The sequence below is a fragment of the Panthera uncia genome (assembly GCF_023721935.1).
Source record: "Panthera uncia isolate 11264 chromosome B3 unlocalized genomic scaffold, Puncia_PCG_1.0 HiC_scaffold_1, whole genome shotgun sequence".
Taxonomy (NCBI): Eukaryota; Metazoa; Chordata; class Mammalia; order Carnivora; family Felidae; genus Panthera; species Panthera uncia.
The window spans coordinates 59,434,207-59,461,871 of record NW_026057582.1 but is presented as its reverse complement, the minus strand read 5'-3'; the positions used below and the strand labels follow the sequence as shown (position 1 = coordinate 59,461,871).

The 27,665-nt window shown below is 34.5% G+C and overlaps 1 protein-coding gene across 4 annotated transcripts in view; it reads left to right on the top strand.

Annotated features, from left to right (window-relative positions):
* Positions 1–27,665, top strand: part of MIPOL1 (mirror-image polydactyly 1) — a 304,816-nt gene that overhangs the window by 86,509 nt on the left and 190,642 nt on the right. For all 4 annotated transcript variants that reach the window (XM_049611603.1, XM_049611604.1, XM_049611605.1 and 1 more), the window contains 3 exons: positions 2,873–3,002; positions 15,880–15,913; positions 16,173–16,343. In XM_049611603.1, the coding sequence (XP_049467560.1) occupies positions 2,873–3,002; positions 15,880–15,913; positions 16,173–16,343 (335 nt within the window). The remainder of the gene's footprint in view (positions 1–2,872; positions 3,003–15,879; positions 15,914–16,172; positions 16,344–27,665) is intronic.

Here is a 27,665-nt window from a genome sequence, read left to right as displayed (position 1 = left end):
TCAAAATTTAATTAGACGTGAAATTAAATGCCACTAGGAGAAATTATAGGCCTAATGTGCCAGCTCTGTTTTTGTAATATACATTAAAATGATACATAACTTAAAAACATGTTTCACAACCTGTATTTTATATAATATTGTCCTAGAGGGAAATGGTGGTAGGTGATGCTGGGAAGATAAGCCAGAATTATACTCTGGTTTTCCTTGAATGCCAGGCTGAGAACTTCTTTGCTTTGAAACCTGTGTAGCAGTAGTGAGAAGAGTAACCTGTTTATCATAAGGTTTTAAGATCATACTACTGATAGATTGAGAGATGGCTTTAGTGAGGTCACCTGTTCTCTATTTTTCTGTTCTCTAAAATTTATTCAGTACATGCTTTAATTCTTTGGTTCTATTATTTTACCCTTTTTGTTATGAATTGAATCCATTTTCTTTTTAATTTTATTAAGAATGCCGTAGTTCAGGATTTCATTATTTCCTATCTGGACTGTTACACACAATGTAAGATTGGGTCAGGGGACACATGCAATCTAAACTGCAACTTTCCACTGACCCCTGCGTCTTCCTTTGTATGCTTATTAGTAGGAGTTTCCTTCTAAAGTACAGATCTGGAGCCCTGGGTGGTTCATTCAGTTGAATGTCCAACTCTTGATTTCAGCTCAGGTCATGGTCCCAGGGTCTTGGGATCAGCCCTGCCTTGGGTTCCATGCTGAGCATGGAGCCTGCTTAGGATTCTCTCTCTCTCCCCCCCTCCCCCACCCCATGCCCTCTTTCTCTCATTAATCAATAAATCATGCACAGATATGATCAAATTGTTCCCATTCTAGAGATCCTTTAGTGTAATATCTAAACTCTAGGATGGCACATATATTTACTTCTAGGCAGCTTAAACTTTCAGGGAATGGACCTTTTACATGGGTTATTCGTGTGAATTCTTGCTTCGGCTATTCCTGTAGTCTCCTAACTGGTCTCTGCATCTACACTTGCCCATGTCCAGACTATTTCTCACCTAGAAACCAGAACTCCACTACATAAGTGTGATGCTGTCATTTCCCTGGTCAGAACACTCCAGTGGCTACCATCACAGTTTAGATGATATCTAAAATCCTTGCAATGGATTACAAGGCCCAGTGTGATCTTTCAGAACTCTCACTGTCTCTCACTGTGTTCCGGGTACATTGTCCTTGATGCCGTTACTGTAGTACTTTCAGGGCCTTTGTGTTACTTTTTCTTCTGCTTAGTCTGCTTTCAAATATATACATATATAGCTTCTCTTCCTTTATTTGCATGTGCTGAAATGTCATTTATTTGAAAAGCTCTTTTCTGGCCACCCTTTCTAAATTAGTTTATTCTTTTCCCATTTGCCAAATCACTCTTTTTCTCTCTCACACACCCTTATTTTCCTTCAAAGCCTTTACTACCATCTGTTTATCTCTCTAAATCTATTTATTTTGGGGCCTTTTTTTCTCTCTACTGTCTGTCTTTCTGTAATAGAATGTATACATCTCCAGAATGGTAATAACTCTTAGACCATTAGTCATATTACTTAAAATTGGATGGATGACTGTCACAGGAATTTGATAATATTTGATGAAAGATTAAATGAATGTGAGTGAATAAATGGATGGATGAATGTATTTCTCTTCCCATAGGATCACCTTCTTGGACATAGTTTTGACTTTAGCTTTGCCATTATATGTTCCATTTTATATTCTATTATGGAAAAGGTATAGGTGACTTATTCTCAGGGTTTGTTTCTTTTCTACCACTTATAATTTAAATAATACAAAAATAATTCTTGATTATGCATTAATCTATAACAAATGTTAGCAAAAACCAAATGCTTTGGGAACTAAAAGAATATTTCAAACATCTTTTCTAAGTTTATTTTGTGATTTGACAGTGTAAATAAAATTTGGTTTAGTGACCTAGGTATTTAAGCCCCTTTTTGTCTAACATTGCAGTGATATTTTAAAAGTTAAATAAGATTTCAGGTAGAAATTATGCTTGAGAAATGACAATTTCAGGTAACATCAAAGCTTCCTATATAGTGCTGCACAAATCTAGATGATGCTATTTGTATTATAATCTATATAAATGGTGCTCCCTGGAGATATGCAGTGCTAAAGAGCACAGCTCTGCCCCTGTTTGCTTTTCCTTGGTCCCATTTTCTTTGCTTTTCTTCCACTGTGCTACTGAGATAAGTATTATCCTGAATTTGTTGATTATCATTTCCATGCTTGTTTTAATATTTTTACTAATTGTGTTTGTCCATAAATAATAGAGTTGTTTTGCCTTGCACCTCACAATTTTTGCCACAATTTTATTTTTGAAATGTGTCTCTATGTCCATAGCTAATTGATTTTAAATGTTGTATCATATTCCATTTTAGTAATTTATTTATCCCTGCTTCTGTTATTGGACATTTGGGTTATTTCTAAGTTTTTGGTATAACATAATGCTACAATAAGCATTTTAATATATGTTTTCTTGTGCTCATGTGCAAGAATTTCTCTAGGCTGCATACCAAAAAGAAGAGTTCCAGGTTATAGGCTAGGCAAATCTTAAACTGTAATAAATATTGCCAAATTGCTCTTCAGATGGCTGTAGAAATATGTACACCTGTCTGCAGTATACGTGTGAGTTACCTTTATTTCACAAGCTCCCAGTATTTGTTATTGTTTGACCTCTTTAATTTGTGTTTCTACAGGTAGGAAATATATCTCAATTTTGCAGTAGCTTTTAAAAATAATGGCTTTTCAAGTGATTAATTGACTTAATTAGTAAAATAAAATTAATTTTGCTTTTTACTTTTGCTAAAAGTGGCATTTTTTATTTTCTCTAATTAATTATGGATTATATATTTTGGTAGCTCTGGTTGAAGAAGTGTATTTTGCACAGAGGGAACGTGATGAAGCTATTATGTCTCGACTACAGTTAGCCAATGAGGAGAGAGATGAAGCAATTGCACGAGTGAAGCATATGGAAATGTCTCTAAAAGTGTATGTATACATTTGAAACTATTTGTGACTTTTGGAGCATTTATAAAATGCATGCATTTTGTGGTAGTACATACTCAGAAAGTTACTGATTCTTATATGGTACACTAGTAAATTCAATATCCCCACAGTCTTTCTGAAACTTTTGACATGCTGTGTAGTAGTTTGCATGTCAGGAATAATAGTCACCAAAAAAAAAAAAAAAAAGAGAGAAGAAGAATGTACTCTGTACAATTACTTTCTTTACTTTCATAGTCTATTGTTGATATCCTTACTGGATCTTCCTTTGTGATGCCTCTTCCCTCTCTTATTATCGCTTTCTTGATTTATTTCAAATGTGTGGGTTTTTTCACTGCTCTCTGCTTAATATGCTCATTCCTATTCTTTACTAATTTTGACTTTATTAGGTGTGTCATAAACTTTAATGACACCTGAAATAAGGTGGAGCCTGAGAATTTACACTTTTTTCCAGTATTTATTTATTTATTTTTATGAGAGAGAGAGAGAGAGAGACCGAAAGAGGGAGAGAGAGAGAGACAGAGAAGCCCAAGCAGGCTCTGCCTTGTCAGGAAAGAGCCCTTTGCAGGGCTCAAACTCATAAATCTTGATGTGAGATCATGACCTGAGCTGAAATCAAGAGTTGGATGCTTAACCCATTGAGCCACCCAGGTGCTCCTGAGAATCTACATTTTTAACAAGCACCAGGTGACTCTGACATAGGTAAATAATGGACCACACTTAGATAAACAATGTTCTAGAAATAAGTAATTTTCCAATTTTAATGTGACTTCAGTCACTTGGGAAATCTTGTTAAAATGCTCATTCTCATTCAGTAAGTCTGGAGTGGAACTTAAGATTCTGTTTTTCTTCAAGCTCCCTGATAATATAAATGATGCTACTTTAAAGAGTCAGAAGTAGGTAAAGGCCCTAGAGTATCTAGAAATATGTTACTTGTAAGATAGGTACAATGTAGTAATGTAATATTTTATGATGATCCATCAATATACTTATTGAGTGTTTGCTCTGCCCAACACTGTGCTAGACTCCATGGAGGATTACAGTAAAGTACTAATTAAAACATTGTTCATTAGGGAGACAAAAAGTCATTAAATAATTAACATGACAGTGTTCAAGTTGTGATTAGGTAATGTGGTTTGTGTTTTGTTCAGATTAATCGCTTCATTTTTTTTTTGAAGACTGATAGACACTCCTTAAAAGACATTAAACTCATTGAATAATAGACATAAACTAAAAAAAAAAAAAAAAATCATCTGAATTCCCCACTGCCTACTCCCAAATAGCTATTTTTATTAATAGAGAAGCATTATCCCAAACATTTCTCTTTACTTATATAGTTAAACACTATCATCTACAAGAATGAGTGGTTGGTAGTTAAATGGATGTATACGTAGTATTAATTTGATAAAAATCAAATCATTCTTTACATTACTATTTTATTTGAGAGACAATATAATGTAAAGGTTAACAGCACAGATTCCAGATCCAGGCATTTGTATTTGAATCATGGCTTTTTTACTTCCTAGCTGTACAGCAGTGGACAAATTACTCAGAGTCTCTGGACTCAGTTTTTTTGTCAACAAAATGGGTAAATATTGCCTACTTTGTATAAGTTGTTATAAGAACTAAATGATTTAGTAAATATTGAAAAGTACCTGACTCATAGCTCGTGCTATGTGTTACTTGAATTTAGGAGTAATAATCAATTGAAGTGAAACTAAAGAAATTTTTGAACTTCATGCAAAGTTTTCTTTTTTTTTTTAATTTTTTTAAAAATGTTTATTTATTTTTGAGAGAGAGAGACAGACAGAGCCTGAGCGGGAGAGAGGCAGAGAGAGAGGGAGACACAGAATCTGAAACAGGCTCCAGGCTCCAAGCTCCAAGCTGTCAGCACAGAGCCTGATATGGGGCTCGAACTCATGAACTGAGAGATTATGACCTGAGCTGAAGTCAGTTGCTTAACCAACTGAGCCACCCAGGTGCCCCAAAGTTTTCTTACAATAAGATATATTAATTCCCCAAAAATCCTTCGGAATGTAAGAAAAGAGACTGAAAAACATTAAGGTATTGGAAGCATCAATTCTTCTTTTCAATTTTTTGAAACATGCAGTGATTAAACAATATCCTTTGACTTTCAGCTATGAAATAAGTTTTAAACTCTTTTTTACTTTGTCTTTATAAATTCTAGTTTTAAAATATTTATGAAAGCTGTATTAGATTCGGTAGCCAAATTTCCTTTTATTTAATTTTGGTTTTGTATTTAAAAGTATTGAATAATCATTACTACAACTTTTGTCATACATGATGTTTTTACACCTGATTTCTTTATTTTGGGGAATCCCTTGGTAACTGAATTTCACTGTCAGTTTTTTGAGGAAGGGCTAATAAGTACTTTATTCTTAGATTCAGTATGCTTCAGACTGGCTTTGTGTTACCCTTATATTCAAATTGGTTCTGAATAAAATTATTGGGTTAATTTTTTTTTTTTTTTTTGACTCTATGCAATGTAAAAAAGTCCATCTTGTGACACTAGTTTGTCTAAAAAGAAGTCAGGTCACAGGTTTTTTTTCCTCACTTACTTTTGGCTTGTGTTTTTGTTTTGTTTGTTTGTTGTTTTTTCCTGCCTGGATACCTAAAGGATTCTTTGTTCTTGAAGTAGAACTTAATCATGATGTTTGTGTTGATTGTTCTTTAATAACATTTTGGAGACCCACAGCATGCCTCTCTAGGAACTCTTTGATTCTTCTTTTAGTTCATGGAAATTTTAGATTTGTGAATTTTGTATTCTATTTGTTAGGTTGTTTTAGAGACTATAGTTATTCTTGTAATGGGGCATTTTTGTCTTTATGTATTATCTGTTCAATAATTATTTGTATCCCTCTTTTTTTCTCTGTATTCACTGTGATAATCTCACAATTTTTCTTTATATTAGTAGTTCCAATTGTCACTATTCCTATCCCTGTGTTTTATAGTTCATTTATTAAATTTTTACTTATTTGTTTGTTTGGTTATAGTTCTCAGTACGTTTCCTTAAGTTTTCAACTTCCCTTTTCATTCACTTTATGTTTTGGCATTTTCTCCATGAACTTTATTTTATCGAATTCATGTTCTTATGTTCTTTTAAAATACCAACCATTGGAGGTTCCTGGTGGCTCTGTTGGTTAAGCATCCCACTCTTGATTTTGGCTCAGGTCTTGATCTCATGGTCATGGGATCAAGCCTTATGTCAGACTCTGTGCTGAGCCTGGAGCCTGCTTGAGATTTTTGTCTCCCTCTCCTTCTGCCCCTCCCCACCTATCAAAATAAACATTTAAAAATAAATAAATAATAAAATACCAACCATTGGCAGGAAGATTTTCTTTCTCTTGGTTTATGTTATTTTTTATATTATGATCTTTTTTAATTTCATTTATTCGTTTTGAGAGAGAGTATGAGTGGGGGTGGGGCAGAGAGAGAGAGAGAGGGAGGGAAAGAATCCCAAGCAGGCTCCACACTCTCTGTGTAGAGCTCGATCTCATGAACCGTGAGATCATGACGTGAGCAGAGATCAAGAGTTAGACACTAAGCCACCTGAGTTACCCTGGTGCCTGTTATGATCCTTTTTTTCTTATGTATTTGTAGTGTATATTTAGAATTGCCATGTCATTTCTCTTCATCTTGCTCATGCATACATTGTCAAGAACTTTTCTTTGTTCTGATATAGTGCAAGTGAATTTTCCTTCATAAACATTTCACATTGTTTGAAATCTATTTGTCTTCTCCTCAGAGCTACAGTTTCTTGGCAAGGTACTGCTTTTTGGCCACCTGTCTATATAGCCCTCTGGCAACGTGGTAGGCGGAATAGAGATTGGGAAGATCTCCCTGGGGATGTATACCCTTTTATTGGAGGTTCTGTTCTCTGCTTATGGGATTTCGTTTGGTGTTTTGCAGTATACCAAGGGTTCATTCTGCCTGGTTTTGTGTAAATCCTGATTCCATGGAGTATTACTTTGAAGCTTTTATTTGTTCTACCAGTGTAGTAGAAAGTGGCAGCCCTTGTGCTTCTTGCTTCCTTTGTAAAGATTCTTCAGTAACACAGGCTTCTATTCAGGAAGGATTTTACTTTTCTCTGGGCTGTCTAATCAACTCATTGGTCTTTTAGGTTATTTCCAAGTTGTGTATTAGTGGAAGTCTCAGGATTTGGTGAGCTCACTCCTTTTCTCCATACCTGTTTTTATGTGTAAAAGGAAAAGTTAGGTCTATTTGACCAAAATCATCATTTCTCTACCCTGCTTTAAAAAATTACTTTGTGATAGTCCCTGGGTGGTTCCGTCTGTTAAGCATCTGACTCTTGATTTCAGCTCAGGTCATGATCTCATGGTTCATGAGATTGAGCCACACGATGGGCTCTGCACTGACAGTATGGAGCCTGCTTGGGATTCTCTCTCTTTCTGTCTCTGAAAATAAATAAACTTTAAAATAAAATCTTAAAAAATTACTATGTGATGTCCTACTTTCTTTACTGTTTGATTAATTTTTTTTTCTGTCATGTGGTTATATGATGGGATAAACAGATGTCTGTTCAGATTTTACTACACTAACTTTACTGATCTTCTTTTTTATCTTATCCCAACAGACCTCTTATTTTAGAGTACTTTTTAAAAAATTTTTTCTCAATGTTTATTTATTTTTGAGAGACACAGAAAGACAGTGTGCAAGTGGGAGAGGGGCTGAGAGAGGGAGATAGAATCCGAAGCAGGCTCCAGGCTCGGAGCTGTCAGCACAGAGGCTGATACGGGGCTTGAACTCCAAAACCATTTGATCGTGACCTGAGCTGAAGTTGGATGCTTAACCAACTGAGCCACCCAGGTGCCCCTAGAATACTTTTTAGATTTATAGAAAAGTTGCAAAGATAGTACAGGGAGTTTCCATTAACCATCATCCAGTTTCCTTTATTGTTAACAGCTTACATTATTATGGTACATATGTCACAGGGGAGAAAGCAACATTGTTACATAATTATTAACTAAACTCCACACTTTATTTAGATTTTACTAATTTTTCTCATGTCCTTTTTATGTTCCAAGTTCCCATATCCAAGATCCCATATACATTTAGTTGGTATGACTCCTTTGCCTACTCTAATCACATTTCCTCAGACTTCGCTTGTTTTGTTTTTGATGATTTGACAGTTTTCAGGACTATTGTTCAGGCATTTTATAGAATGTTACTCAGTTTGGGTTTTTTGAATTTTTTCTCATGATTAGACTAAAGTATTGTCTTTTGGGGGGACAAAGAGTACAAGACTGAAGTGCCATTCTCATCGTATTATTTCAAAATTATGCTATCAACATGACTTAACACCAGTTATGTTAATCTTGATCACCTAGTATAGGTAGTGTTTGCCATGTTTCTCCACTGTAAAGTTACTTACCAACATTCTTCTTTCATATTCTTTGAAGCAGATTACTGAAGTGTGGCCCATACTCAGGTGGTTATAAGAGATGTGGGCTGAGAGGTTAATTGAGCTCTACTTTCTTTAGGGATACTATCTACATAAATTATTTGTAATTTTTCAGTACAGGAGATTTATCTCTTCCCCCTCATCTATTTGTTTGTTTATGTTAGTATAGACTCATTGATACTTCTTTAATACTTTGGGTTATAATCTAATACTGTGTTGTTTAAAGTATTCCAGCTTGGCCATTGGCAACTCTTCCAGTTGGCCTCTATATCCCTTTGACATGTCCCCATCCTTTTGATTTTTAAACACTTTTCCTAATCTCTGGCACCTCAAGATGCCTCTCGGTTATGTCTTCTAGAGATGTATAGGGATGTGCCCCATCCCTAGAATTAGCCATTCTTCCGAGGGGCCTTATTCCTTTTATTGGAAAATGGTATTAGAAACCAAGATCTGGATGCTGGGTGTGCTCATTGTTATTGGGTCTGACTACTTCTAGGCCCAGTAAACAGAAAGAGCTAGGATATATATGTATGTATACTAACTGATATATATATACACATATCTGAAATTATTTCTGTATCCATCTGTATCTTTATTAAGCTAAATCTGAATTCATACTGACTTCTCTTATTCTAATCTAGTACCACATAGTTCACTCTGGCTTTCTCCTTTTTCTTATGTGTAATTTCTTCTCCAACAATAGGAAACCTGGTTTCCATCCTCCACTCTCCATTTCCTTATTTGTTCTACCCCTGTATATGTTGTAACTCTTTCAGTATCATTAACCCATACCCCTATGAGAAACAACTTTACCTACCAGAGGGCACTGTTTATGTATAGTTCCTTTAGCCTTTAATCTGACAGGTTTCAGTCAAAGTACCAAGTTACTTGGGTTGGCTCTTCTTTTTTCCCCTCTACACCCTTGGGTGAGGTTATGTAAGATAGTCAGGCTTTTTTTCATAGTCTGCATACTATGCTAGGATCCTCTTACATCCTGGTGATTTTTTTTCTAATTACTGGCAATTTTGAATTACATTGCTTTTAGCATTTGCATACAGGTTTTGCGTGGACATATGCTTTCAAACTAGTTGGTCAAACCTAGTAATGTAATTGCTGGAGCAGATGTTAAATCTTTGTTAACTTTAGAAGAAACTTCCAAGCTCTCTTCCAGGGTGGCTGTGTTATACCATTTTGCATTCCCATCAGCAGTGAATGTTTCTTTGTTATCTTAATGTTGTATTTAGCAAAACATAATTTTTAAATTGTGATGAAATTCAATTTATTGATTTTTGTTTTTCCTTTCATGGATTGTACTTTTGGTATTGAACATAAAACTCATTGCCCTATATAAGGTCACACAGCTTTTTTGAGATCCTTTGTTTTCTTCTAGAAGCTATAAATTTCATGTTTTACATTTAGATCTGTGATTTATTTTAAGTTAATTTTTGTGTGAGAGATGTGGTACTTGTGGAGGTGTTTAGGGTTTTTTTGTTGTTGTTTTTTGGGTTTTCTTTTTTTTTTTGGCGTATGGACATTCATTTTTCCAGCACCATTTGTTGAAAATGCCATCATTTCTCTGAAATTTTCTTGGCACTTTGTCAAAAACTCAGTTTACTCTATTAGTGTGGGTTAATTTCTGGACTTTATTTTCTCTTCCATTGATTTAAGCAATCTATCCCTTTGCCAATACCACGTAGTCTTTATTATTGAATCTTTATAGTGTCTGAAATCAGATAATGTTAACCTTCTAATTTTGCTCTTTTATTACAGAATTGTTTTTTGGCTATTCTAGTACCTTTGTTTTTCCATTTGCCTTTTAAAATCAGTTTGTTTATATCTATAAAAACACTTGCAGGACCAAATGTTTTTACACACAACTTTTCAAAGTAGATACCTTTCTTATTTCAGTAATACTCTTATAATAACTTCAGAACTCTTTGGGGATTTGCAAGTACTATTTCATTCAGCTTATCAACTGCTGCACAGTGCTGTATTTACTTGTAATTCGTAACTGTAGATCTTATTATGTAGGTTAATTACCAATTTTATTGATGAAATTTGCTTCTAAATAGATTTTGTTTTTTTTCAAAAATGAAAATCATACCCCAAAGGTAACAAATCAGTTTTTTATATACAACGTCACAATTCCTCAAGGTAGGTGACGTTTGTGCTTTATAGGTGAAAAAATTCTGACTGGTTGATGACTTGCCCAAAGAGTCAAAGTCAGTTACACATTGTAGGACTTGTCTATCTCAGATTTACACAGGCAACTCAAACTTAGCACATCTCAAATGGAATTTTATTCATTTTTAAAACCTTATTCTCCCTTAATCGCCTGCCCTGACCAGTGGCACAAACATCTGCCCACATATCCAAATCAAAACTTCTTCCTCAGAGCCTCTGTTAATTTGGTCTTTTAGTTTTGTTCATTTTCTCTCTTTAATTTATGGATCTTAATTGAGCCTATTTTTCTTCCCTATTTTTTTTTTTACCTTTCATTGTCTACTTTAATTTGTATATATATTTTTATTATAATACATTGAAATTAGGATTCTTTGAGGCAGAGCCTTTTTCATTTTATTCTTTGTAGCATTTGTATTAGAAGGCAAAAAGTAAAACACTCAATCCCAAGCCTTTTCTTTTAATTATTTAGTCCATTCAGTAAATATTTATTGAATATGTACTATGTGTCAGGTTGCTCAGAACACAGCATTATGGTTCTAGTTTAGTTGAGAAGATAAACATTAAATAAATAACTTCATAAATACTTAAAATATTATTTGGTATGAATAATTGTTGGTTCTTAGGCACAGTTTGTAGTCAGCTCCTATAGTATCATAGTCCAAGAAAAATCATACATAAGAAGGAAGTACAACAACAACAAAAGAATAGTATGTCAGCATAGTTTTAAGTGTCACTGTGGATGTTCCTTTCTACTCAATTGAGGGCTGTAGTTCTGAACTTTAAAAATTTTTTTTTTAATGTTTATTTATTTTTGAGACAGAGAGAGACAGAGCATGAATGGGGGAGGGGCAGAGAGAGAGGGAGACACAGAATCGGAAACAGGCTCCAGGCTCTGAGCCATCAGCCCAGAGCCCGACGCGGGGCTCGAACTCACGAACCGTGAGATCGTGACCTGAGCTGAAGTCGGACGCTCAACCGACTGAGCCACCCAGGCGCCCCTGTAGTTCTGAACTTTAAAACGTGCCTTTTATTTATTTTATTTTATTTTTTAATGTTTATTTATTTTTGAGAGAGGAGGAAGAGATTAAGAGACAGAAAGGGGCAGAGAGATAGGGGGACCCAGAAGCAGGCTCCAGGCTCTGAGCTGTCAGCACAGAGCCTGATGCAGGGTGAACTCATGAGCTGTGAGATCATGACCTGAGCTGAGGACAGATGCTCAACTGATTGAGCCACCCAGGCACCCCTCAATTGTGCATTTTAGATGGAATCCTTATTAAGGTAGAATCAATTTATAATTGAGCTTTGCTTGACTGAAAGGCATATTTGGAGGCAGTGAGTTATAGGTTGAAATAATATACATTATTTCACATCTCTTTTTGTTTTAACTCCTTATTTCTTGCTTCCTGTAGTCTTCAAATTCCTTGTCTTTTCTCTTTCATCTTTGCCAGTTTTGATCTACTTCTATCTTTCTGTGATGTCTGTCTTGGCTTATATTCTGCCACTTCTGCTTTCCCCTGCCCTGAATCTTCAGTGTTTTTTTCTTTTTCACTTTTATCCAAAACTAGGAAAAAAGTAAAAAGGATTCAAGTTAAAATGACTAAAATTTACATACTAATATAGACATGTTTGTGTATGTATATTCCAACTTTTGAGATCATGATATTGTGTTCAGTCTCTTCAGGGTATTTTTTTTTTTTTAACATATTAAGGTAGCCCTGTGTAAAAATGAGAGAGAATAAAAACAAATTCCAAGGTTTTTGATTAGCTGATCACTAGTTCTTTTTATCATTTGAGGTTAAAGTTTAGCTGCTTCCCACTGAACGAGGTGAATGACTATAGGTTCAGAAGACATGATATTGACTGATCTAGGGATAAATCAAGAAATGTGACATTTCATGTAGGGGTCTTTTTACTTAGAGTGCAAGGGTGTCAGTCAGAACACGCACTGTATAGGAAATCAATTGAAACTTGAGCCCATGGACATTTACTTCAGCAAAATTCTTACTAATTATCATGACTATGTCTAGTTAGACTGTTGTAAGCATAATTTAGTTTCCAAAAGGTTGAGATTCTTTTGTATAATTGTAAATCTCCTGTTAATGATAAATAATTTATAGTTTGTCAGCTGTATTTTATATAAAATCAACTATTACTTTCAGTCTTTATTAAACCAGTAAAGCTTTATATGTTATATATACTGCTAGTAAACCTTAAACCTCTGACAAGTAATTTTATATAGAAAATAGAAAGCCTGGTTTACCTGTTTCAAATTGTCTTCTTTTTTCTAAAAGGTAATTTTAGTAGTTTTCTAAAAGGTAGTCTAATATTTATGTTTTCTTAAGTAATACAGTAAGTGATATGAGACTGAATTTTATTTTCTGAAATCCATTCTTTTTGGTGGTTAGTTTTCAAATGGATATTGAATGATCCAGCTGAGAAAAATATGTCATAGTTGGCACTTACAGTTTTAACATCAAAGGTCTGGTCTCATTTTTCAGTGCTCTACATCAGGGATGAGCAAAGTAAGGACCTGTGGTGCACATCCATCCTTTCAGTTGGTTTTGTAAATAAAGTTTTATTGGAGCACAGCCACACCTGTTCATTTACATATTATCTTTGGATGCTTTGTCTACATAGGTAGCATTTAGTAGCTGCAGCACAGAACATGCAGTGAAGTCTAAAATACCATATGACTCTTTACAGAAAGTTTGCAGATCTCTGCTGTAAGTAATCTAGTTGAGATTAAATTTTGATGTAGTTAATCTTTGATATCTGTGACAAGTACTTCCTGAAACTTTTAAAGAAATACAAACAGAGAAATATAAATATTAGCCTTTTCACTTTCCAGCCTCATGTTTATATTGAAAGTTACTTGTCTGTATGTAATTTTTCAAATCACAAATTAACCCTTTGCTCATTTTTGTTAAAGTTTTAGTTTTCTCTCTTAGTGGTCTCTTTAGTGACCGTTTATCACTGTACTTACAAAGGATAATCATAGAGCAAAATTGAGGATAATTAAAGGATAATAATAAAGCAAAATTGAGATCCAAATAAATGCTAAGTGGTTGACTAAGCCTCATGCCCTGCGTGTCAGACCTGGCACACTTAAACCAAAACATGATTCAGATTCGCTCATCAGCAAAATGATAAATCACTATACATTATGTACTTCTAAGGGCAGTCACATGCATTATTTATAGTTGTAATGCTAAATTAATGTGGAAAGGACTTGGTATAGGCTTTGATCAGAAAATTTTATTTTTTAAAAATTTTAATTAACAAGGAAATTTAATATTTGACTAAATACAACTATCTTAACCGTATTCTCTAGAAAGATGTTAATTTAAAACATTCAGACTCTTCATTTGTCTCTCTTTAAAGTAATAATTTTCAGTGCCTGAAAAAAACGTTTACAGGTATCACATAGACATTCCATACACTTTGTTGCGTTAATTATTTTGAACATACAAGTTAGGTAACCTGCCTACACTGTTGTTTTCTTCCTAATCATATGTAGTTCTTTGGAACAAAAGAAGGGTATTTATAACCTTGGGATCTAAATTTTGGTTTTTTGTAAGAGCTTCCAGTAATCTAGTAATATAAATGTTTAATTTTCACGTATCTTTTCACATTTTAAATTATTGAGTTTAATAAATTAATTAGGAAATTTATAAGGATTTAAGTTGAATCTTCTTTGAAAACTGCCATAAATAGCACTTAGCCTGATTTCATCTAAAAAGAACAATATTAAGGTAAATGTTTCTCACTACATATGGTTTCCTTAAAAATGATACTTAGCCAACCAATAACTGATGGTTAAATGCCTTTCTGATACTTTTACATGATCATAAAAAAGTGTAAGAATTTTGTTACCTTAAACTTTTTACTATGTTCTTTAATTGAGTAAAAAAAGATTATTGTCTTCAGAGTTTATGTAGAACCATCTTTTATGAAGCAGGATATTTGAAAACTGTTGAGTTATTTTGGGAGAAAAAAAATAAAAGGTGAAAGTATTTGTCTATACTGAAATGTGAATCCAAGTGGACATTACTCCTTTGAGACCCATTAACTATATATAATTCAAAATTACTATACCATACCATCCTTTTAACTTATACTATTTAAATGTGTGTAGAAATAGTTTTTTGATATATGTTTATTTTTTTCCTGTAAAAAATGCAATGTTCTAAATATCTCTCCATGAATGTAGCAGTTTCATTGAACTCTGAAGTTTGGGACAATTTTGTAATAAATTTGTTAAGTTTCTGTATTATCTTTTCCAAGTATGCTTTTCTTTGGTGGTAAATGTTAAATCATAGGAGCCCAGAAATAGGGGAGGGAGGATATGCAAAAACAGGAACTTCTATATCTAAACTTTTTAATACAATTTTAAAATAATGGAGCCATTTCTAAAATCTACATCATTTTACTAATACTTATTACCAATTTTCGTTAATTTACCCAATTTAATGGTTGCCTAAATTATATTATAGACATTTTCTAAAACATGTCATTTAGAGCTTCTTTCTTTGCCTTTCCTGCATTTGTTCAGTTTATTAACATCAAAAAACATTTCAGGAAGCACTGTGACTCTTCTAATACAAAACACATTTATGAGAGGAACCAATTTACTATCTTAGTCTTTAAATTCAGTAATTCTATATATGTAATGAAAAAGAGAAAATAACATTAGTCATCTAAAACTGTGGTCCAGTTTTGGTCAGCCTTTCTATATATTTGTTTCAACAAATAGGTAGCACAAGAGATTTTCAGGTCAAATTTAGTGGCAATTATTTGTCTTTGCTTTTTGGGGAACATAGTTAAACTTTGCAATAAAAATACTTGCCTTGCTTTATTTGTGAGGAAGTCCAAAAAACAGAGGAAATACAATTTTTGGTAAGAATTGAAAGTCCAGGAATAAATATAATGATGAGAAGTAGTGCTTCTATCACTAGGGAACTTTCCTCATCTAAGCACATATGAACAATTGATCCTTGTAGTCATATATAGCAGTAAACATTAATAACTTAACAGTCTGAAGTCAGCGCAGAAGATATGGAGCATTATTGAAAGATGGAGTCGAGCAGGTGGCACTTTAATATGTTCAGTGTCATGGTTGACTCTAAAGACTAGTCGAATGAAATTACTTGAGGTTCTAAAGATTTAAAAAGCGAACTCATTTTGCTGCACTAAGGAAATGCTACTGATCAGGCTTTCTGTGTCCCTTTTTTCTAGGCTAGAAAATATTAACCCTGAAGAAAATGACATGGTAAGCCATTCTCTGAGGAGATTTCTTGATGTCAGTCTTATATCTTAGAGGCTTAAGTTCAATTGAGTGGGTTTCAAGAACTAAGATGTGGGAAAAAGAAGAATTGACACACTAATAATGTACATCTTTGCTGCAATATGAAAATTCAATAACTTCACTCAGTCAATTTACAATTCACATGTGCCTATTAATTAAAACCCTATATTAAATAAAATATATTAAAACTTCATGTCTGACTAACATATAATGGTGTTGGTAGACATTACAGGAATTACTGAACAGAATAAACAATGCAGACACAGGGATAGCTATTCAGAAGAATGGAGCTGTAATTGTGGATAGAATCTACAAGACCAAGGAATGTAAAAAGAGAATAACAGCAGAAGAAATGAATGCAGTGATAGAAGAACGGGATGCTGCTTTGTCTCAGGTAACTGCATATATCTGTAAAAGCATTTTCCCCTCCCTCTTTACCATTAAAAAGCAACATTTCCCCACATATTCTTAATTCAAATTATTTTTTAGCACATAATTAGTACCGTGATGATTAGATATGTTAAAATAGTCACAAATTTTGTTCCACCATTCTCCAAGTACATGCATCCACATTTCTTAATAAGATTGCCACAAAATTTTAGTTATATTCCAAAAAAAAAAAAGAATTTAGTTATATTCTTTAATGTAATCACTTTTATATGAGACTTCTTACTTGAGTCGCAGTTTTGTGAGGGCTGAGATTATGTCTTTATTACTGTTTTATTCCCAGTGCCTAATTCAGTGCCTTTTAGTAAACATTGATAAATGAATCAAATTATTAGTGTATTCTTTTCTGAACATGACTTATACCTTCCTGCTCTAACGAAACCTGATTACCTCCCTGAGGATACTGCTTCTACTGCAGTCCTCTCCAGTAGTGATTGTATTCCCTCCCACAGTAGTTATACCAGTGTGCTTGGAGGCTTGTTCCCCATTAGTGTTCACTGTTCCTTTTTCATCTCTAAACACCTCTAGCTTTGAAACTCATGCATCAGATTGTACCACCCAGTAGGCACTCCTGTTGCAGTAATTTACACATGCCTGTGTTGCTTCCCTCATTTCTTGAATGTCTTAGGATCTATTTCAATGTCTTTTTCTTCAGCCCACTCCTGTCTTAATTCTTGGTGATTTAAATGTCTTTGCAGATGATCCTTTCGCTGTTCTGGCCTCTCATCTTCTTGGATTTGTCTCCTCTCTTCATCATGTATTCTGCTCTATTTCTGTCATACTGACCACCACTTACTATCTGTCCAGCTCCCTTACTCTACAACCCTGACTCTAGCAAATTTTCAGCCCCACTGGCACCTGTTTCTGTTGACTTGACCACTTATTCTCCTGTCCTTCAAGCCTCTCATGTTCCCACTTCCCAGTTCATCTAGCTTAGATTCCACAGCTCACCTAATTATCACCAATTTGCTTATAAGATAACCTCAGTTCCTTTGGTTCATTGTCCTCACCAAACAAAGCCTAAGCCTTAAAAAATTTAACTTTCTCCCTGTTCTACACTGTCATAGTTTTATATGGCAGGAGAATGTCACACAGATTTGCCTTAATCCTTAAATTCATGACCTTTGTCTTTAAGTAGGCCCTTGGTGTTGCCTCGCATTTTTCTTGCCTTTTGTTGGTCCATTCACTCTCCACTGTAAAGGACTTTTTTATCTCCTTTCTTTCTCCTCAGATATCCAACCTCACCTTTCCAATATAAAAAGGAACTTCTGCTTGTCTCCACCATTTCATCCACCAGCCTACCTGCATTTGTTCCCATATACTCTGCCTTTTATTTCTTAGTACATACCCCTGTTTCAGGATAACCTATTTCTATAGGTTCTAGTTCTCATCTTTTCTTGCTTGCTTAAGGTTATCACTTAATCAATTGGCCCTTTTGTCTCCTACTTCATAAAATGTTTCCTATCAATTAATTTCTATCATTATCTAAAATGCTTTACTATCTTCCATGGAGGCTAGGTAGAAGTTTTGATAAGTCTTGATCTACTTGTGGTTCAGCTCTGTGCTTTTGGTGAGGTTTCTGAAACAGAGCCGAGTATTCAGTGGACCCTACTCTTGGTAAATCACATATTCTAGTATTTATCTCTTCACATTGTGAGACTGTGGAAAACTCCATTATGGTTTTCAGAGGTTTTAGAGCCTTAACTTTTTAATTTCAAGCCCTGTACAGGTTTGGGATTTATCAAATGATTTGAGGTAGAAACAAGTCTCAAATCTCCAATTTTGTCACTTCTGCCCTGCACAACTACCAAAAGCTTAGATGAATTCTCTGTCCTCCAACAGAAGCCCTCTTTGTAATCAGAGCCTGACTTCCCAGCCCCTTGCCCAGGTCTGGAATCTTTAAAACTCAGGGCAAAAAATGACTGCAGATCTTCAAATCGCCCTTTTTCAGAATCTTAGCCAGTCAACTCATTGTTGTAGCAGCAGCCTTCTCATGTCTTTAAGCTGGGTTTTTAAATTTAATCTGGCTTTTCCTGTTTGGGGCTGGCACATTGTTCAGTCACAAAGGATTTCATTCTATGTAGATGTAGAGACCTGACATTTATCTTCACATTAGATTTGGAAAAAGTCCTTAAACTTTTTAAATGAGCAACCGTTTTTACCATTTTGTGTCCTACCAACTGTATGCAATCTTGAATCATTCAAGATTGTTGAGAGAAGCCAAAACTGTTTATAGTGCTTAGAAACAATTATAGCGTGAATTCAAACATTTGATTTTTTTATCATTTATTTTCTTAACTAAAAACATACACATAGAGCATAATTAAATGTGGACTGCCAACCATTCCTTCATGATACATAAAGATAAATCAACCTTTGGCAATATTTACCAATATGTTCTTTATTTATAAATATATATTATCCATCATTGCAATATATTATTTGTCTACTGCATGTATTTATTACGTTTTATGAAGAACGACTTGTTTTTTTTTTTAATTCTTTTAATTTGCAGAGTTTTCAGGCTTTCTGGCCCAAATAGTATTCATTTTAGTTTTTATGTCATAATCATTATAAAAATGAACTTTTGAACTACTATTCTAGTTCTGAATGAAAACTTTTTTCCTTAATTTTTTAAAATAAACTTTTTATTTTGGCATAGTTTTAAATTTGTAGGAATGTTTCTAGGTTAACGCAGTATAAGGGTGCACCTGGGTGGCTCAGGTGGTTAAGTATTCAACTCTTGATTTCCGCTCGGGTCATGATTTCACGGCTTGTGAGTTTGAGCCCCGTGTCTGGCTCTGACACACTGACAGCGTGGAGCCTGCTTGGGATTCTCCCTCTCCTCCTCTCTCTGCCCCTCCTCTGCTTCCTCCCTCTCCCTCTCTCCCTCCCTCAAAATAAATTTAAAAAAAATTTTTTTAATTAAAAAAGATATTACAGTATAGAGTTCCCATGTATCTTTCACCAGTTTTGGTTTTGCCCTGCTTTTGCCATTGCTCATTACTGTGGTAAGTTTATCAAAATTAAGAAACCCACATTGGTAGATTACTATGAACCCCAGACATTATTCAGATTTTATCAGGTTTTCATTAAAGCCCTTCTGTTCCAAGATTCAATCCAGGATACCACATTGCATTTAGTTGTCACGTCTCTCCAGTCTCCTCTGGAATAATAACAGCTTATTATTCCTTTTTTTTTTTTAAAGACCTTGACAGTTTTGAGAATACTAGCCAGATACTTTGTGGAATGTCTCTGAATTTAGGTTTGTCTGATGTTTTCCCTATGATTAGACTGAGATTTTGAGTTTTTGGAAAGAATTCCACCAAAATTAGACCTTAATTTTAGAGTTGTTATTTAGCATCAACTGTTTTCTGATTATACAATATCTTCTCTGAAGTCCCAGGATTACCTTAGTCCCATTCTATGTAGCTATTGGAGACCTTCAGATTTAGTGAGAATTTCTTGATTTTGATACAGTTTAACTTAACTTTGTTTTTCAAATCAACTTAAAATCATTTATTTACTTGAACTGGCCTTATTAAAATCTTATCTTTTTCAGATGAGTCCTAATATTCTTATTTACACAAATTCTTTTCCCACAACTTTTCTATCTCAAGCTGAAAACTGAGAGCCTTAAGATCTTTTATAGGATGAATTAAAATTTTTAAAATTAGCATTTGTTTGATTAAGGAATTGACTTACCAAACAGTCTTTCATTCTTTCTAATCATTTTTTGGTCCATTAATGCTCATATAGTTTATTTAAATTACTGAAATACCTGGAATTAAGGGATAAAGCAAGAAACTTCCAATTCTTCACTAGCTTTTCTAGAATCTTAAATTTCCTACATCTCTAGAAGCTATCTAGTTAAGCTACTCACTAAATTAAGGAATCTTATGTATGACTAATTTTCATTTTAGCTTGTTATTCATTTCCTCTTAATGTCTTGCTATTGGTACTCCTATTGGCTGCAAGCATTTGACTCAAATATTTTTGAGTATCTATATGACCATTTATGTCCAAAATCATACAGGCCAGTCTTGAGGCACAGTTAGATCCAGGCCAAACACCAATAAGTAACAGAGGAGTAGAACTGGCCAGGATTGGCAGTTCGGTAACTTTGAGGCCTGGCCTTATTACAAGCTACAGTAATTCAAATAACCATTTGTATTAGTTTGGGTTCCCCAGAAAAACAGAACCAACAGGATATATATAAAGAAATTTACTATAAGGAATTATTGGCTTAGGCGATTGTGGAGGTTGAGAAGTTCAAGATTTTCAGTCAGCAAGCTAGATACCCAGGAGAACCAGTGGTGTAGTTCCAGTCTGAGTCTGAAGGCCTGAGAACCAGGAGAACCAATGATGTAAGTTCTAGTCCAAGTCCAAGTCTAAAAGCAAGAGAAGACCAATATCCTAGTTTAAAGACAATTAGAAGGAATTCTCTCTTACTCTACCTTTTATTCTATTCAGACTTCGAAATGGGTTGGATGAAGAGCCCCACTCACATTGTGGAGGGCAGTCTGTTTTGCTCACAGACACACCCAGAAGTAATGACTAATCAAATATCTGGACCTGGTGGCCTAGTCAAGTTTTCACATAAAATTAACAGGCCATTACTAGGACTTCTAGCTAAATTAGGCTACTTTTGGCTAGTTTTGATTTCCAGGGACAAGTGTGGATATGGACAAGGCCTAGCAGCCTAGGCTTCATTGATACTTATAGTTGGTAGGATAATATTGTAGAGATTTTTATTGATTGGACCCCAACTGATACCTGGTGCAGAGGTGAGGGGCCCAATCCTGAGAGCTGAATAAATTAGGGATGGGTATGGGGGTTGGGATACACGCTTTAGCCAAATGGACCAGAGGCATTGATAAAATATATTCAAAACACCAAAGAAGAAGACTTGTCATAAAGACTTGGAACATAGCAAGGATGAAGGAAGAAAAGTGGTAAATCCTATATGGACATGGGTGTTTGGAATCAACTCCAGGCATAGTGGATAATATGTTTATGGATCTTGAACTCATTTTATTCTCACTTCCTGATAAGAATCGGACTTTGTATTGCCAGGCTTGATCAAGATTAGTTCATGAACTATGTGAAAAGGAGCTTGCGAGGTAAAAATTTTTAGGCTGACTTAGTGATCATAAATTTCTATTACCTGAACACCATGCAGATAATCCTAACTAGCCACTATTTTTGGAAATGAGTCATTACAAATATCAACAGTCAATAAAACCCTTTTAATTTGTGCACTTTTGTTGTTTTTGATGAAAGTATTTCTAAAACATTTTTGTGCTTCCTTTAACATAAATTTAGCACTTTTTTTTTCATCATTTAGTTACTTCATTTTTATCAAATGTTATAATGAAAAGTATAGATCCTGAAATCTTTCAGGTCCCAAATTGACAAACACAAAAACCATGGAAGAACCAAGGGATAATCATCAGGGTAATTAAAGAAACTCAGCTTAACATTTTACTAGTCAGGTTCCTTCTTTATAGCCTTTGTGCTATCCTAAGCATTAAGCTACAACTCCAGCAGAATGAAAAATAAACCAAATAAGAGGAAGACTTGAATCCAGTCTGGTAGTATTAATGGAAATTAAGACAGCTGAACAGTGTACAGAAGGTATAATTGGTCTGTTTCTTTGTGACTCTTTTTGCCTTTACACATGTTTCCCCTCTCACTGGAAGATGCTTTCTCTCCACTTGTTGCTCGCTTATCTTTTGAAGTAGACCACTACTTCAAGCCTAATTTAAATATCTCTTCCATAAAAATCTTTTACATGAAACAAAATGATAAATATCTTCTTTTTGTCCACATTTCACTTTATATTCTGTTAAAAGTAGTTGTCACACTGCATTACACTGTCTTTCCTACTAGCATGAAGTAGGAACTATTTTTCTTTATATGTGTCTGTCACAGTTTTATCCTTAGGACAGTATAGGCACTTAATATTTGTTTGTTGAATTAATGAACTGGTGAGCTGAGCTATTTTAAATCAACTTCAAACTACACAGAACTAAAAGAATTTAATGAAATATTCACTCATTTACATTTTATTGCGCACCTATTATGGGCCGTGTGTTGGGAACTTAGTTCCAAATAGAAGGTTCTTACTCTTACAGAACTTGTATTTTAATATGGAAATATTTAGATCGTGAACAAACTAATGAATAAAGTATTTTCAGGTAGTAATTTATTGAAAGTAAAAAGGTAGTTGGGAGTGACTGCAATTGGTAGTGGGGCTGTTGCTTAAATAGGGTGATGAAGGCAGCCTCTTTGTCAATGTAAATAGTTGAACTAAGACTTGAAAGAGGAAGAGGATCTAGCCATGCAAAGAACCATGGAAAGGCAGTGCCCTGAGAGAAGGAACAAGTTTAGTGTGTTTAAGACACTGATATAAAAATACCAAACTTAAATGTGATTGAAGTACAATGAGCAAGGAAGATAGTAGCAAGTGATGCGTTAGAAGAGATAGGCAGCAGACAAATCTGTATGGTCTTATAGGCCATGGTAAGGAGGACAGATTGGATCTAAATGCAGTTTTGAAAGAGAAAAGCTATTGCAGTAGTCCATGCAAAAGATGACACCAATGAGGGCTCAGAGAGACAAGTGTAGATTTAGAGAGTGTAGAGTGTAGAGGTGGGCATATTTGGGAAATATCTCAATAGTACAGTGAATAGGACTTGATGCCAGATTGGTTTTGGGCATAAGAGAGCAAGAAGATTTAAGCCTGACTCCAATATTTGGGGCTCAAAGACTATGTAGATATTTGCCCCATTTATTGTGATGGGTTTTGGGAGGAGGTCAATATATTTGGGGAAGGAAGTTACATTGTCTTGGAGGAGATATATTTGAGATGACTCTCACCTGGAAATATTGAGCAGGTATTTGATTATTGCAACCATCAGCAATAATTAAAGCTTAGGACTAGATGAAACTGAGGAAAGATCATTGAGAAAAAGCTTGGTGGTGTGCCAATGTTTAGCAGTTGGACAAAGTAGAAGGGGACCACATAGGATATTGGGAAGGATGGCCAATGAGGTTGAAGGAAACAGAAGAGAATGTGGTGTCAGAGGAGGCAAGAAAGTGTTTGCAAAAAGTGAGAGTGATTAATTCCCTTAAATGGTGTTGAGAGGTTGAGCAAAGGGAAAATGGAACAGTTACTTGTAAATTTGATCACATGGAAGATGTTGAGGGCTTTGACAAGAGTTTGGTCCAGGACAGAGGCCACATTGGAGTAGTATGAGGAAAGAATGGAAAGTGAGAAAGTGAAGACAGTGAATGCATACAACTTCTTACCCCTGTAATGGAGGTAGAGAAATTGGCAATAGATGGAGAGGGAGCTTACAGTTCATGGAAAGGTTTTTCTTTTTTAGGGCATGTAATTGATATGTTGATGGAAATGAACCAGGAAAGAAAAAGTGATTTTAAGAGAGAAAAAAGATAACTGTAGTAGGAAAGTTCTGGAGTAGATAAGTAGATTGAGAGGGGATAGGATCTAGAATATAAGTGAAAGAGTTGTTTTTTGCTAGCAAGAGGGAAACTGCTTCCATTGTAACAGAGGAATACAAGAACTCAGATGGATGCATATCCTTGCAAGTTAATAAATTTAGGGAGTGAGGTATCCTAAAGTTCATTTAGATTCTCAATGTGATGGGTCAAAAGATGGTGCTGAAGATTTATAAAGGTTTGTAAGGTATTAGAAGTTTGATAAAAAGTTCGTACTTGAAAAGGAAATAAATCATAACATTTAGAGTTTTACTTTTCAGGATAGTTTGAAACAGTTGTCTTGGTTTGTGTGTGAATGAACATAACTTTAGAAACGTAGGATGCCAGGCAGAGCAGAATGCCCATTTAAGAATTAGATAATGAATTTGAAGTGAAACCTGTCAGGGAAGTTGCATGATTTCTTATAGCAATATTCACATCTCGAATGCAGTGTGGTATTGTAGATATTTTAACCTGGCTTGGGGTTGTGATGGGTGAGGGACCAGGAAGTCATTACAGTGATGGCCTACAGACTGCCCCTTAAAGAGGAAACTAAAGAGTCACAGTGGGCAGGATCCTGGACAGTAAAAATCTGCTCCGTGCATGTATTGGAGTTCTTTGTTCATCTTGGAGTGCTGTAATGAGTGGTAGTCAAGAGAAAAAGAGCCTTGAAATAAAGATTTTGAAGGTATTGCAATTAGTGGAGTCAATATATTTCAGATATTTTTCTCTGTAATTTTTTTATGGATTTGAGGGGGGAAAGAACTAGATGTTGGGATATTTTAACACACATTCAGCAAGACAGATCCAGAAGCAGTAAAAGAGAGGGAATACATTTGAAGAAAAGGTATAAATAATTTAGAAATTAGAATTCTTCTATTGTGTCACATAGTCCAGGAGTCCACATTAGTACATTCCTCGCCTGGTTATGAATTCTTCCCATGATATTCTATGTAAACTGAAGTCACTGTGGAAAGCAGACTGAGATTAGGGAGTGTAGCCTAAACTAACAAATCCACTTGAAGTGAAAAACCAAAATCTTGGCCATTGATAATAACCATCAAAGTTAACCTTCCATATTAACAGAGGAAAGGATAGCCTAGTTTCTTAACCTCTCCATTGTTGGTGTTGCCGTCACTTTGTATCCCTAATGATTGGCACAGTGCCTAACATATAATAGATGCAAAATAATGATTTGTAAGTTATTAGAAGTTTGATAAAAAGTTCATACTTGAAAAGGAAATAAATCATAACATTTAGAGTTTTACTTTTCAGGAAGAGTAAGAAACATGTTTAACATTCTTTATTATAGTGACTGTAAAATTTTTATTAATTTTTTCCCCTGTCAGTTTGTTAATTTTCTTCCCTGTCTTATCCTATAATTATTTGCCTGTGCATGTTTTTTTTCCAGTCAATCTTGCTAAGATATCTTATTTATATTTGTTCTATTCTAATAACTTTTCTTAGTTCTTATTATAAAATTTTTACAAACTTTTTCCAACTATAGGTAATTTTGGAAAGCATAAACAAGAAGGTAAAATTTGCTTGTAAAGTCATTTCTTAGAAATAATCATATACAGATTGTCTTTTTTTTCAGTCCATATTATATCAGTACATACGAGTTAACCAGATTTTTCACTTTAATTTTATATTTTGTCAGATAGTCTTATAATTTTATAATGTGGATATATTAAGATTTGTCAAACTCATCTGCTGTTTGAGAGGGTGTTTATTTTTTTTCTATTTTTTTGATACTGTGAACATTTTTGTAGCTAAATTCTATGTGTATCTATGTTTATTTCCGTAGGGAAAGTCCTAGAAATGGAAATACTGGATTAGAGACTATAAACATTTTAAAATAGTATATACTTCCAAATTGCCTTCTTAGAAAAAATTATAAATAGAAATGGTGAATAAAATGCTAAGGAATTTGGACTTTATTCTCTAAGCAGTGTGGACCTGAGGTTTAAAAGTCTAAGGCTAAGGAGACAGTTGTGAATCTATTTTAATAATTCATGCAAGAGGTAATGAGGGTTTAAACAAAAATCAGAAAGGAATAGATATGAACACTATGGAAGTTAAAGCTTGTATTTAAAAATTTTTTTAATGGAGGTATAACACAGTAAAGTGTGCAAATCTTAAGTGAAAGATTTGATTGATTTTTACATATGTATATACTCATGAAAGCATCACTCAGATCAAGATATAGAACATTTGTAGCCCCTGATTTCAAACTATCTTACAAGCTACAGTTATCCAAACAGTGTGGTATTGGCATAAAAACAGACACATAGATCAAGATGGATCAATCTCAGTAGAATAGAGAACCCATAAATAAACCCACACGTATGTGTTCAATTAAAGGAGCCAAGAAAATACAGTGCAGAAAAGACAGTGTCTTCGATAAATAGTGTTGGGAAAACTGGACAGCCACATTGTAAGGAATGAACCTGAACTACTGTCACATGCCATACATAAAAACTAACTCAAAATGGATTAAAGCCTTTCATGTAAGACCTGAAACCATGAAATTCCTAGAAGAAAATAGAGGGTGTAAGCTCCTTGACACTGGTATTGGTGATGAGTTTTTAGATTTGGCGACAAAAGCAAAAATAAATGAGTGGAACTACGTTAAACTGAAAATCTTCTGCAGAAAATAAAAGCATCAACAGGGCCACCTGGGTGGCTCAGTCAGTTGGGTGGCTGACTCTTGGTTTCAGCTCACGTCATGATCTCACGTTTTGTGAGTTTGAGACCCACATCAGGGTCTGCACTGACAGTGTGGAGCCTGCCTGAGATTTTCTGTCTCTGCCTCTCTCTCTCTGTCTCTGTCTCTCTGTCTCTCAAAATAACAAATAAATAAACTTTAAAAAAAAAAGTCATCAACGAAAAGGAAAAGGCAGCCTACTGAATGGGAGCAAATGTTTGCAAATCGTGTATCTGATAAGGGGTTAGTATCCAAAATGTGTAAAGAACTCCTACAACTCAATAGCAGAAAACCCAATTCAGTTAAAAAATGAGCAGGGAATCTGATAGACATTTTTCCAAAGAAGATACAGAGATGGCCAACAGGTACATGAAAAGATGCTCAACATTACTAAACAGCAGGGAAATACAAATGAAATCCAATGAGATATCACTTCACATCTGCTAAAATGGCTATTATCTGAAACACAAGAGATAACAAGTGTTGGCAAAGATGTGGAGAAAGGAACCCTGTGTGCTATTGGTGGGAATGTAAATTGGTGGGAATTGTAAATTTCCATAGCAGCCGCTATGGAAAATAGTTTGGAGGTTCCTCAAAAAATAAAAATAGAACTACCGTATGATCATCAGTTCCACTTCTGGGTATTTATTCAAAGAAAATGAAAACACTAATTCAGGAAGATAAATACGCATCTCCATGTTCATTGCAGCATTATTTTCAATACCTAAGATACAGACACAAGTATCCATGTGGATGAATGGGTAAAGAAAATATGGTGTGTATTTATATACATACATATATATATACACAATGGAATACTAGTCAGCTGTTAAAAAAAAAAAAAAACAGAATGAAATCTTTACCATTTGCCACAACATGGACTTGAGGGTATTATGCTAAGTGAAATAAGTCAGAGAATGACAAATACCATATGATCTCACTTTTATGTGGAATTAAAAAACAACGATGATAATTAAGCTCATAGCTGAGGAGAATAGAATCGTGTTTGCTACAAGCGGGGAGTGGAGGGAGAGAAATGAGGGAGTCAAAGGTACAAAT